Raw genomic sequence first — 12337 nt, 5'->3', positions numbered from 1 at the left:
GCTCCAGAGTCTTTCCCCTACAGCACTTGCTCGAGGCCTGAAAAGATACACCGAGTTTTAGAGTAGGTATAGTCTTTAACCAAGGAAGGATTAATGTTTCTAATACCAGCTCTTATATCCACCTATTTTTATAGCTGCTCAGGTTCAGTACAGAGCATTGTTACCAATAACGGACACTCCTGTTGGCTTAATTAATGCTCCTTTTATCTGGCTTTCTAAATACACAGATAAAGCGGTTCATACCATAATCTTGGTGTGAGGTTAGTTGCATCCACAAATTCCCCCCATAGGCAGGCTTCTCCACCTATTAAAAGCTTTTTCTGTTTTTCAGATCCTGAATTCAAAGCAGAAAGTTAGAATTGCCACTTCCCCAGAAGATTTGCAAGTATCAAAACTTCATTTTCCAATACTCAGAGAGGATTGCTGTTCAGGTGTTCGGTTCTTCGTATGAAATATCTATCCTGAGCACTAACTTAATCTTTTGGTAGTCTTGTTACTGAACATAAGAACCACCAGGCTGTTTGCTCAGAGAACCCATTTCCGTTCTCTGACAGAAAGTATTTTAACTTTTATCCTCTGAAGACATTCCTCAGCGTTCTGACATTCTTACAGGTTTCAGCCCTGACACAGAACATCACTTGAAAAAGCTACAGGTGTTCTCCCTTATCAGCTTCATGAGCTGTCTTGCACAAAATGAAAGCCCAGGCAGAGCTTCAGCCAAAAGGAGAGAACGTCTTTTTCTAGAACAGTCTAATGCTCTAGAAGCTTGCTAGCATATGAATTCAGTGTCAGTCTACTAACAGCTATTTTGCTCAACTCTGCCCCTAATGCATGACGCAGCCTGTCCAGCATCTTGTCTCACACAAGCACTTGACGAAGGTAACACTTCTCCCTGTGAGAAACTGAAACTTGCATTTTTTTGAGAAATTTCCAGAGTTCTAGCTGATACCAAGGTCCTTTGATTACCGTGCATCTGATCATAGTGACTGTAGGACCACTCTAAACAGCCTTATTCTTTACATTTACGCTGTACAAAAGACTTTGTGGCACAGAACATGCATATTAAAAAAAGTAACAAACCAGGGAAGTTTAGTGGTTCAATGCTGTAGTATTTCTTCCAGTCTTGCCCATAATTAATGTAGTCTAAGTACCAGGGAGCTGAGAGGATAGCAGCGAACCCAGCTCCAGTGACCCTGCCCAGTTCGTGAGTATAGCTGTTTTCCTTCCACACTTGAACCACAGTGTCTGGTTTCAGCTAAAAGGGGGAAAAAGTAAAACAAAAAAACCCCCAAACATTAATGACAATCCTAATTGCTGTTATCAGGAAAAAGAATGACAAATTTCCAAAATGGGAAAGTGGTATTTTGTTTTGAAGAGGAACATTTTGGAAGCTACCTTTTGTCAATTTTCACCCTACAGTCTAAAGCTCTTCACTGTTTTTAAACAGAGTTCACACTAGAGTGAAGCCTAGGTTCTACTATACACAGTTAATGCCCTAAGAAGGTTCCTACATGCATCAGTCTGAAAAGCTGAGCACCTGGTTACCAGATCAGAAACACCTGTTCCTGTTCCACCTGTTTTACATGTTTAGTCAATGATAATTTCAAAGCAGCCCCCTGCATACCTGGGAAGAGTTGCTAAAGTCAGCAGACTTGCTTTAACTCTTCAGAGACACAACTACTCAACTTCAAAGCCTCCCACAATACTGTGCTGTTATGCAAGAGAATCTTATTTATTTCCCCGTCTTACCTGTGCTTTGTTATCAAACACTTCTTGCCAGACCACATATCCTTTGTTATAGGAAGAAACAATGTCCAAAATCCTAGAATTTAGAAATAAGATAATATTTGTGAACTTCAGTGAGATAGTACAGGCACATGAAGTACCAACTCAACCTGAGTACCCTAAGGAATACCAGGCCTTTCCCAGTACTGCACAGGAGACCAAGAAAAGAACAGTTTTTTTCTGGTTTTGGCTTTCAGGTGCTCTGTCTCAGACAGCATGTTCTCCCACGTATAAGGATATGCACATGCAGTAACACAAACTGATACTCAGAACTACCAGCAACTCATAGAGGGGAGTAAATCCATGTTATTTAAGAGTAAGTAAATGACCGCAAACACCTTAGGACTTCTCCTCCCCACCCTGTGTGCTGACATCACAGCAGATACCTAGTTTAAGATACCCCGTACACTCAGAGTGTGTGTAGAACTAGCCTACATATCCTTGTTGTGTTCCACATTTTAAAGTTGTGAACTTTATTTTAATACACTGAATAGTCTCCCAATACCTGGCAACTTTTGAAAACAATATAGGCTAATTTAAATCATCTTTAGTCACTGCACCTCAACACCACCTTCAGACAGTGGCTGTGAAAAGCTGATCAAGAATTAAAAAACCCAACGTACTTCTGAACATAGTAAGATTCCAGTTTAGTATAGTCCATGCCAAATCCTTTCTTCTTCATGAACTCTTTCACTTCAGGGTTAGATTTCCTTAGATGATAATAACAAAACAAGTTAAAAAAAATTGTTTTAAACCAGATTTCTCAGTCATTTTCACTTGTGCACAGCACAACAGCCGACGCCTTCGGCACGCCATAGCCTGGAACGCACAACAGATCAGAAGCAGCAGACTTTATACCACTTACGTATTTTGAAACAGTTTCATCCTGATAGGAAATAAAGTCAGTAGTCCTGCTTCGCTGCTACAGCTATTGGAGGCCCTGTTCTGAAGCAGTCTCTGGCAGGCTGCCTCAAGCTCCTAAGGGCTCTGGGCTTCCCAGCTTCTCTGCAAATTTGTGGGAAGGTTGCCAGAGGGTCTGGAAACTGATCAGCCATAGTACCAGGGGATCTGCAGGAGTGACATCAAGAATTTGGGGAAAGACCCCAAAAGCAAACTAACACTTTTATGATAAAGCATTTGTCAAGAATTTTCTTTCCTTTTAAAATGAAACCATTCCTGAGTGTTCAGATTTGATGTTTCAAATTACCACGAAAATACTAACTAGATTTGAACAATTTGAATACTCATCCAATTAGAGTTTCTCCAAATTCTGCGTTATTAGTTACTTCAGCTGAGAGACTCCAGAATATTAAAAATCCACAATTGATTGAAGAACTCTATTAATACACATCATACTTATAATACAAGCACACAAGAGTCAGTGCTGTGATACTTCACGTTGGCAGATTTTCTGGAGGCAGGACTCAATGGAAAGAACTGCCTTCCTTTAACATAAAGCATTAAATGTTAGTTATCTTATAAAGTACTTTTCTACCATTCTAGTTCTCCTTTGTGCCACATTAATTGTCATACAGAAATTCTTTTAGAACATTTGTGAAACTACTAGTCAAAGCAAAATTCTGCACAACTTCACTTGCTTTTTGAGGATCACCAACGCTCTGCCTGTAAATAGTTACAGGAGCGGAGATCTTTAACAGGGGAAAACTGTCTCATGCAGCTGAATTCCATAATTGAAGGATTTAGGCAAGTTTAAGAGGAACCGGGTATTTTTCTTTGAACTGTCGCCGTACCAACAATCGAAGTTCACTTCATCTCCTCCCAAATGAATGTATGCATCTGGAAATACACTGCTGATCTCTTTGAAGAGTTTAGTCATGAAGTCATAAGTTGTATTCAGAATGGGATTTACAGGTCCAAAGGACCCAGTCGGCTGTTCTCCACTGTAACAAGGGGTGAGAAGATCTTTTTGACCTAATAGAAACAATTAATAGAGGATATTCAATTCCATGTGGGTATGCTAACTTTACTAGCAGGAAGAGACAGTTACCCATATTAAAAAGGTTAATATTAATGACTTAAGTAAGTGCTCGGTTATTCTAAGTATAATCAAATAGAGGGAGGATGAAATAATCCAACTTGCCCAATGCTGAAGAACCCCCTAAGTGGAAATCGGGACTCTGACCTTCAGATTTGCGATTTAACACACTCCGACTTATGGAACATGTTACCATACCTGGAAAACAGCTTCTGGGTGACTTCTTGAACAAAAAAGCTTTAATGGCTTTAGGAAGCAAGCCAGTTAAAAGCCAGACAAATATAATGACTGTACTCCAGAGGCCTCTTTTCACTCCTTTGTTAACACCAGGAGGTAAATGGCTCAAGGTAGAGCCTACTTCAGTCTGCTACACAATAAAGGAAGACTAGACAGACATCAAAACTAAGCACTGGTTCTTCAGTCAAGGTATCTGAAGCAACATGAGCCAGGATAACAAAATAGGAAAAATTTGTTATTATATATAGTATGGAGACTCCTAAGTCCAGTTTATTTGCTAAACTGTGGTTGCAACAGCACACCTTACCAGCTGTGTCTTTCCTACTCCAAGCACATTTCCTCCAAATAGGGCACTGGTGATAGATTGCTTCAACTACTCTCCTCACATGCCTTAATACTTCTGTCCAGTATCTTGTATTCAAATGCAAACAAAGCATAGCTACCCAGGTTCACGGGCAAAGCCAGGACTGGCTCCTGTACATCACATTTTAGAAAAGCTTATGAAGAAGCTATTGGCTTGCTCTTAATATGAATGTAGACCACCTCACACATCACCACGCAAGCTCCTGGTGCTCTGTACCAGCAAAGACCATGAGGTGAAGGATTCAGAAAGAACCTTCAGCAAATTTAGTTTTTGCCTTGCCCCTTTCCTCATTTTCAGTTAGGGAAAAATAGCCTGAGGCATATTCCAACATTATGGCCACATCTGCATAGGATCAGCACAAAACTTGCCCCATGGCTAGAGCTATGAAGTGCTAGAAAATCTTTACTATTTCCAGTTTGGCCCAAACCATCTTATGTTAATTGCAGTGAAATCACAGTCAGTGCACCTTGTATTAAGGAACATGAGTACACGTAAACACAACCACTCTCACGGTTCAAGCATTTGCTGTAAGATAAGTGTTACTCTGAAATCCAGTGAAGAAGCATCCAACTTTGCTGTTTTGTACACTGGCACATTACTACTTTACTTACAAACAGAAACATCAACCACTTTCAAAAGAACCTTCCCAAAGCAGAAATCTCGACTCTGAGGACAGCAATTCACTATTTCTAGTCACTGCTTTATTGCTCTAAACTCAAGAGCATTTACTGCATGGGGAGATAACAATGACATGAAGTCTACGACGGACAGAATGTTATCTGTGCCTTCATACATACATCCAGCACAGGAAGTGTCCAGTTTCTCCATTTCCTTTAGTTCCTCTAACACGTAACGGTCATGACCATCACTGAGTCTGTCCCTCATCTATCTCTTACCAAGGGCTTTTCAAAGAACTTTAAAGACTCATTTTTAAGTTAAGCCCATTTGTTTGCTACATCCTACTTACCACTATCTTTTAACCATTAATATTTTCTTGGACGTACCTTTTCCCCAAGACTGTGTGTGTCCTGGGGTATCAAACTCTGGGATAACTCTAATGCCTCTTAACCGGGCATATTCAATCACCAGACGGACATCAGCAGGAGTATAGATGTGGTTATAGGAATATGCTCCCTGTAAAGTATTCACATTTAAAGACAGGTTACAAAACAACAGCTCACAAAATGGGGATCAAAGTGTTATAATTTAGACTGGAAAGCATTTTCACAGGTTGGCCTTTTCTGGTTTATCACATGTGAAACTGCACTTGTCAGTTCACCCACAAAAATTAACCCTTTTTTCCACACTAAGAGAAATCTCCTGAGGAGACCTTCCTTTCCTCCCTAGCTCACAGTTAATGAAGAAAAGCTAGTTTCTATTCCATCAGATTTCTGAAAGACACATTTTTCAGTTCTTCTGGACAAAGGCAAGTTAGTGTTCCCCTCCATTTCTGCACCAGTTCTGACACACAGGTCCCTTGTTACATGACATGCAAGACTAATGGAAAAATTCTGCCAAGTCAGAAAGAACAGCATCTCCTTCCAACACCTCTGTTTGTTACTTTTCATACAATGCCAAATTTAGCATCAGGGCATGTGTGTTTTGCAACACTAAATTGGAGAATTATTCCATGCCCACAGAGCCAACACATGTGACAAATGGCCCAAACAGCTACGGTTTAGCCGAAGAGCCAAGCTACTTATGAAAAGCATCGTGACTTCTCATGATTAATAGCACCTTAAGTTTTCATTTATTTGGAAACGGTTTCCACAGCTGTGTTACTCAGAAAAGATAATGATAAACCAGAAGCTTTCAAAAAGAAAGCTATAGAGAGGAAGGCCATTTCCCTCTCTCCAGCTGAAGCTGGGCAATAGGACAGAACTCCACAGCCAGTACTAGGAAAAATTACCTGACTGCACCATGACATATCTACAATTTTTTAATTATGAAGTTCTTCCTGGCATCTGCTCAAGCACTGCCTATGTAATTTTGAGGGGCAGATTCCAGCAAGTTTTTTAAAACAGAGTCACAAATCTTGTGCTTAGGCTGAGTCTACTTAGTAATTTAAGCTTGATTTGGCTACTACCGTACCATGACTGAGCAAGAACCTCATGGTGCCTTTCATTAATTAGCAAAACCTGCTGTAAGTCAGGAAATAAAAAGAAACATTGCACTGTATGTGTTTTTAGAAGACAACATCTCGCTTTTGGACCTCTTATAGACACACTGTGTTTTGTAAAGTTAACTATATCTCAGACAGGGCAAAAGAACTATTGTAGTGGTTCCAAATAAAGAGCTGATAGGAAACTCTCTTGCATTTGTTTGAGCGGCAGGAAGTCCACCAGTTAAACAAATTAACAGAATCCAAGCAGTGTTCACCACAACTCATTATTTGCACACCACTAGTGCTTGAATGCCTGGAAACACAGAGGATCACCATCACCAGCAAACTTGCACAGAACAGTTAGGAAGGTCATTTACCACACATCCAGCAAGGAAACTTGAACATGGTCCATACAGACACTCAGGTAGGATTCTAAGTGTGGAATTCCTCATTCCTGGGCCTCTGGTACTGTTTCACAATCAGCCAAGGCAGACATATTCAGTCATTTGTAGGCTATGCATTTTATTTTCATGAAAGATGCACCAGATTTCTGCCCTCCCAAGCCGCTCCAATGATGTTTACTCACCTTGTCACTTAACTCAGGGAAATAAATACTCTGGTAAGGGAATGACTGATCATCTACTATATGCCAGTGGAAAACATTGAACTTGTTAAAAGCCATGGCGTCCTGTAACAAATAATGCAATATAGTCTAGTTAAGGACTTCAGTCTCACAGAAAACCTGTGCAAAAAAGTTCCTCTTGTCCCAGTACATCCTGCATGCCTAAAGCAACAACAGAACAATAAAAAACCCAAAGAAAAAGTGCACCAACGTTTCACCAAATCCTACAGGCATACATCAAAACACACCAGCCTGTTTATATTACTATTCCATTCCTCTGTCATCTCTTCCCACCACTCCTGTCAACACACTCTTGATCTTTTCCTGCCACACGGGCTGGTAGAAGAGGAACTGCTATAAATGCTTATGAATTTCTTCTGCTTCAGAACAATCTGGGCAATTCTCTATGCAACATCAGAGAAAGGTTTACACTTTTCTACCTAAATACTTTGGACCCAAAACTAAACAGCATGAGAGGGTTTCCTACTATTTAGCACATCCCTACTCGCCAGCAATTTCTGCAGAATCCGTTTTCCCACAGAAGATAGTGTCCCCCTTACATTTTCAGTCATTAGCATCAGTACTTGCCTTTTTTTGAACTTGAAGATAATCAAGACAAATGTTAACACACTTATTTTAGAATTATTACTGCAGATACACATACTCTGAGTTATGCAAGTTTGTTAAAGTCACTAGAAGTGTTATGCGCTGTGGACATATGGAGTAAGCGTTCTCTACGTTGTTCGTGACTGAGTAATTGCAACACAGTTGTTTCCAGTTCCTTGCCACAATACAATTATTTTCTCCTCTTCCCCTTTCTTTCTCCACAAAGCTGTGTTTGAAAAAACTACAAAATCTCTTCAGGAACTCCTATCAAATCCAAAGGAAGATTCATACCTGGTCCATTCCCCAAAGTTATCTCATCTGTCTTATTAGACAGCAGAAGTTTTAATGAGAGCATCTCTTACACATTTCTATCAAATACCACCTTTCCCATAGAAAATTGTATCTCCTGACATCACCTCAGCCACTCCTTCCTCAAGGACAGTGCCCTCTCTGGAAATACAGTACAGCAGCTGAACACAAAAAGAAAATGTACTTGAACTGCTGCTTCAGCATCTAATTACCACACATCAGTGGAGGGATTACTTCTGCTTTTTATAAGGTTAGCCTGGATTCAAGCAGTCACAGAGGGGGAAGGAAATGGCATAAAATGTAGATCTGGGAAAGTATTTGAGCCACACACATAATTTAAGGAAAGAAAAAAGAACAGCAACAGTTACAAAAATGGTGAGAAATGCAAGTCTTGAAAGTCAAGTTACTCTTTGGCTATTATCATCTCTTTTAGAAAAGACAACAAATATTGACAAAAGTAACTACTTAGGCCTTTGAAGCACCCTTAGTTGCAACAAAACACTACACAAACACTACTTGCTGAAGAGGTAAGAGACTTTCAAGGTAAACACAAGTGGTAAATACCCATGGAGGGGCAAGTTCCGGAAATAGTTCAAGAATGACCTCTTTACCTGCACTCTCTTCCTGCCCATCTTAAGGCTGCTTTGCAAAGTTCTGCAACATGGAAGGAAAATTTCTAATTCTACTTCATCTAGACAAAACAGGAACTGCATGTCTTGTTACTCAAAGGCTCCTCCATTACAGCCAACCAAATAAACCCTGCTAAAAGGGTTTCAACAGCAGAAAAGGGGAATACAAACCAGAAAACATCACAGCTTTAGCCGTTATGATTACACATATTCACCACCTTCTCATCAAGGTGGGAGTGTACAATTCCCAGTGTGCTTTCTTAAGCTTTTCAGAGAAAGTTTTGCTTGGCTGGTTTGTCTGGATTTTTTTCTTTTTGAAGGGATGCAGTGAAAGAAATCAGTAGCTTCCAATGAACATTTCCAACTTCTCCTTTGCTCTGTATTAGTACAGTACTGGCTTGCTCTTATCCCTCAAAGAATGGACTACCGAAGCTTGGTTATTGAAAAGACCAGAATTTTCCTGCAACCACTGGCAATGAAGCTAGGACTTGTGAGGTCTTCCATGTACCGCTTGGTGATGGTCAGAAGTCTCAAAAAATGCTTCCAAGAAATACATAAGCTGGTTTAGGCAACTAAAAATACAGAAAACCCAAGGTACCACAAATCCCAGCCTCATTCAAGGATTCACAAATCACTGTGTCTGCTCACTCAATTTCTTTCCAGTGTTTGTTCTGACCTTCACTTCGGAAAATTCTCTCTGTGCTTCTAGAAGTCAGACAAAGCAGGCAGGTTTTCCTTTCATACCAGCTCCAGTTGGTACCTACTTCAGGGGGTAAAAGCCTTCATTATTAATGATAAAAACTGCCCACTTACCAGGTTTGTAAGAATAGATTTCAATGGCAAATAATGCCTTGAAGTGTCTAGTAAGACTCCTCTATGAGCAAATCTTGGGAAGTCGTCAACTTCAGATTCGTTGACAAGAAACTATGAGAACAAGATTTAAAAATTAGAATTCCCATTTTATAGTCATCATTTCAAAAAGGAAATATTATTTTTCAGTTTCTTGACAGCTTTCCAAGGATCATTTTCTGAAAAAATACGTACTTAATGGAACTAGCAGAAGTGCTGTTTCTAGAAAAGCACCTAATAAAGAAAAGAAATAAAGAAATAAATATTGTCTGTTAAGAGGACTGTGGTTTTGGTTAATAGCTATACTTACGCCTCCATAGTCATCTTCATGAACCATCTGGCTGAATGTTTCCAAACCTGGAAAAAAATCCAAGAAGGGGATCTGGAGTACAACCCAATACTTGTCCTTAACGTTTTAGTCAAAACCAGGACAATCACTATTTATAGGCATTCACATAATTAGAAAGAACACTTTTTAGCTGAGTTTCTTCCTCTTCAGCACAATTTCTTTAATTGCTCAAGCACCACAGTTAAAGAAATCCTGAGAGAGAACAATTCAAACTCTCCATTAGGCACAAATACTGAATATTGGCATTACAGCTCAGCTGCACCAAATTAATCCTTGAATGATATGTAAGCTACTGAAAGTAAGGTAGGAATTTCTGTTATTATCATGCATCTATTCCTGCCATTTCTGGAATTGCTGAGGTTGAGCATAAAAAATCTGCTAATTTAGACAAACATTCCAGTAAGAACAGCAGACTGAAACTTCAGCATTATGGTTTTCTCGGTGACATGTCCAGCATGTTCAGTTATTAGGTGCAGCTCGAGAGTAATTAGTTCACACTGTAGATGAGAGAGCTTTTTAGCACCCAGATTTTGGTTGGCTTTGCTGATTTCAGGCACAGCAAGAGTGCACTTAAGTTGTGCCACTGGATCAGAAATGCTGAGCATCCGGCCTGAGCGTCTGACTAACACACGTCTGGGTATTCTTCTGGCCTCTGTGTCCAAGATTACTTCCCACAAGGACTGAATGAGGCCTCTGTAGTCACCGGGTTCTTAGTCTGCCACAGGGCCTGCATAAGCCCAGAACATACAGGAAAAGTATTAGCTTACCTCTTAAAGCACCCCATACCTCATCTGCTTTCAGTATAGCCACAGGGTCAGTTACAGTTAAATGATCTCAAGAAAAGAAAAGAAAAAAAACATTCCTCAGGAAAGCAGAGATTGACAGGACAACGCAAACAGGCATTAAAGAGATTCTTCAAGTTCCACACCTCCCTTTGTTTTTAAAATTCTGACCAATGCTGTTTTAACAGTGATGCCATGCAGCTATTTTTCATTTATGTCCTCCTGAAATAATGCAAGCTACTACTCAGAAAGTCAACAATTAATCAGCAAGATAATAAAACAAGTATGGTGCAATGTTAAACATCACACATGGGCCAGAATTCCAACCAAGTTTAACCCAGCTGAACATACCAGATGATATTGTTGCATTTAAGACACAAGTGATAAGGGTTGGGTAACTAACTCATCCTTAAGTACCGAAGTTTGCTTCTCCTTTTACCTTCCTCTTATATAGATTCTGCTTACATATTTCTTTAGATATATAGCTTGTCAAGTAATATTGTTAGCTGCTTACTATAAAGTAAAGAAAAGGAAAAGTACTTACTATAAAGTAAGGAAAATGAGAAAAAAAAAAAGTAAAATCAAACCCCGTCATTTAATGAGCAGGTGTACAGGGGCAGTGCGATGAAATAAGGTAAGCAAAACGAAGAATGGTGTCTAAAGGTATCCATAACAATCCTCCCTTAAGTCTGAGTACTGAATCACAGTATACAAAGTATTGAAGAAAAAGCAAAAATAAGTTTGGGTTTCCATCTAAGGTGATTCAGTAAATTTTAGTGAGGAAACAAATATCCTTTAAGCATAAAAATCTTTAAATTTTCTTTTTTTAAAAATCACATATATTTATGTACAAAAATACACTGTATCTACAAATCTCTAGATTTATATTATTATTTAAACAACAAAGCAATAATAAACTGATGGAAGTTGCATACTTGAAGGAGCAGAGGGAAAAAAATCAGAGGGGTAAATTTTTATTTTAATGATTTATTTGATTTGCTTCAGTATGACCGAACAGTTGGTAATAAGACATATGGTTCAAATATCTGAATAAACTACCAGAGAAAAGCCATTCAGGGACATGAAGAAAGCACCTCAAGCCTCCATTTTAACTTAAGCACAGATTGCACATACTTTCTCCAAGTGAGAAAGAGAACTTTTAAGACTACTGCAAACTCCATGGGTCTTCCCACGGGTCCTTCAGCTGGATTTACTTCCAAGACAGTAGGCTTTTTTCTGAACACGTATCATACCTTAGGTGAATGCAGAACAGTAAGTTTCTTATGGCTATTTGGAACATTTTATACAAGCGAGCAAGAAGCCAGCAGGGAGAAGGGCAGATAACTTGTACTTTGATTACGCACCCAATACTTTTGCTATAGGGTAGTCTCTGCCTGATCCATACAAATACAAGCGAGCAAGAAGCCAGCAGGGAGAAGGGCAGATAACTTGTACTTTGATTACGCACCCAATACTTTTGCTATAGGGTAGTCTCTGCCTGATCCATACAATCTCTATTTAAAAAAAAAAAAAAAAAAAAGGAGCCAAGCTGCTCAATCCAGCAAATAACTAATAACTGGATATTTCAGCATTTGTTCTCTGAACAAGCCATCCCATTAAAACAGCAAATTAAAGCCCTGGAGGGCTCAGCTTACTACATTAGGAAAACTTCATGTTACTTTTAACAGGGAACTCCTTCCCTACA

At 39.4% G+C, this 12337-nt stretch overlaps 1 protein-coding gene across 1 annotated transcript in view; it reads right to left on the bottom strand.

Annotated features, from left to right (window-relative positions):
* Positions 1-12337, bottom strand: part of HEXB (hexosaminidase B (beta polypeptide)) — a gene marked incomplete at its 5' end in the record, with an annotated part of 17070 nt that overhangs the window by 3246 nt on the left and 1487 nt on the right. The window contains 11 exons of the mRNA XM_010140032.1: positions 1-37; positions 244-334; positions 1081-1255; positions 1750-1822; positions 2409-2495; positions 3537-3717; positions 5387-5516; positions 7073-7174; positions 9466-9576; positions 9812-9858; positions 10618-10683. Coding sequence (XP_010138334.1) covers positions 1-37; positions 244-334; positions 1081-1255; positions 1750-1822; positions 2409-2495; positions 3537-3717; positions 5387-5516; positions 7073-7174; positions 9466-9576; positions 9812-9858; positions 10618-10683 — 1100 coding nt within the window. The remainder of the gene's footprint in view (positions 38-243; positions 335-1080; positions 1256-1749; positions 1823-2408; positions 2496-3536; positions 3718-5386; positions 5517-7072; positions 7175-9465; positions 9577-9811; positions 9859-10617; positions 10684-12337) is intronic.

Source organism: Buceros rhinoceros, unplaced genomic scaffold, assembly GCF_000710305.1.
Source record: "Buceros rhinoceros silvestris isolate BGI_N320 unplaced genomic scaffold, ASM71030v1 scaffold37307, whole genome shotgun sequence".
NCBI lineage: Eukaryota > Metazoa > Chordata > Aves > Bucerotiformes > Bucerotidae > Buceros > Buceros rhinoceros.
This window is presented reverse-complemented; position numbering and strand designations above follow the sequence as displayed.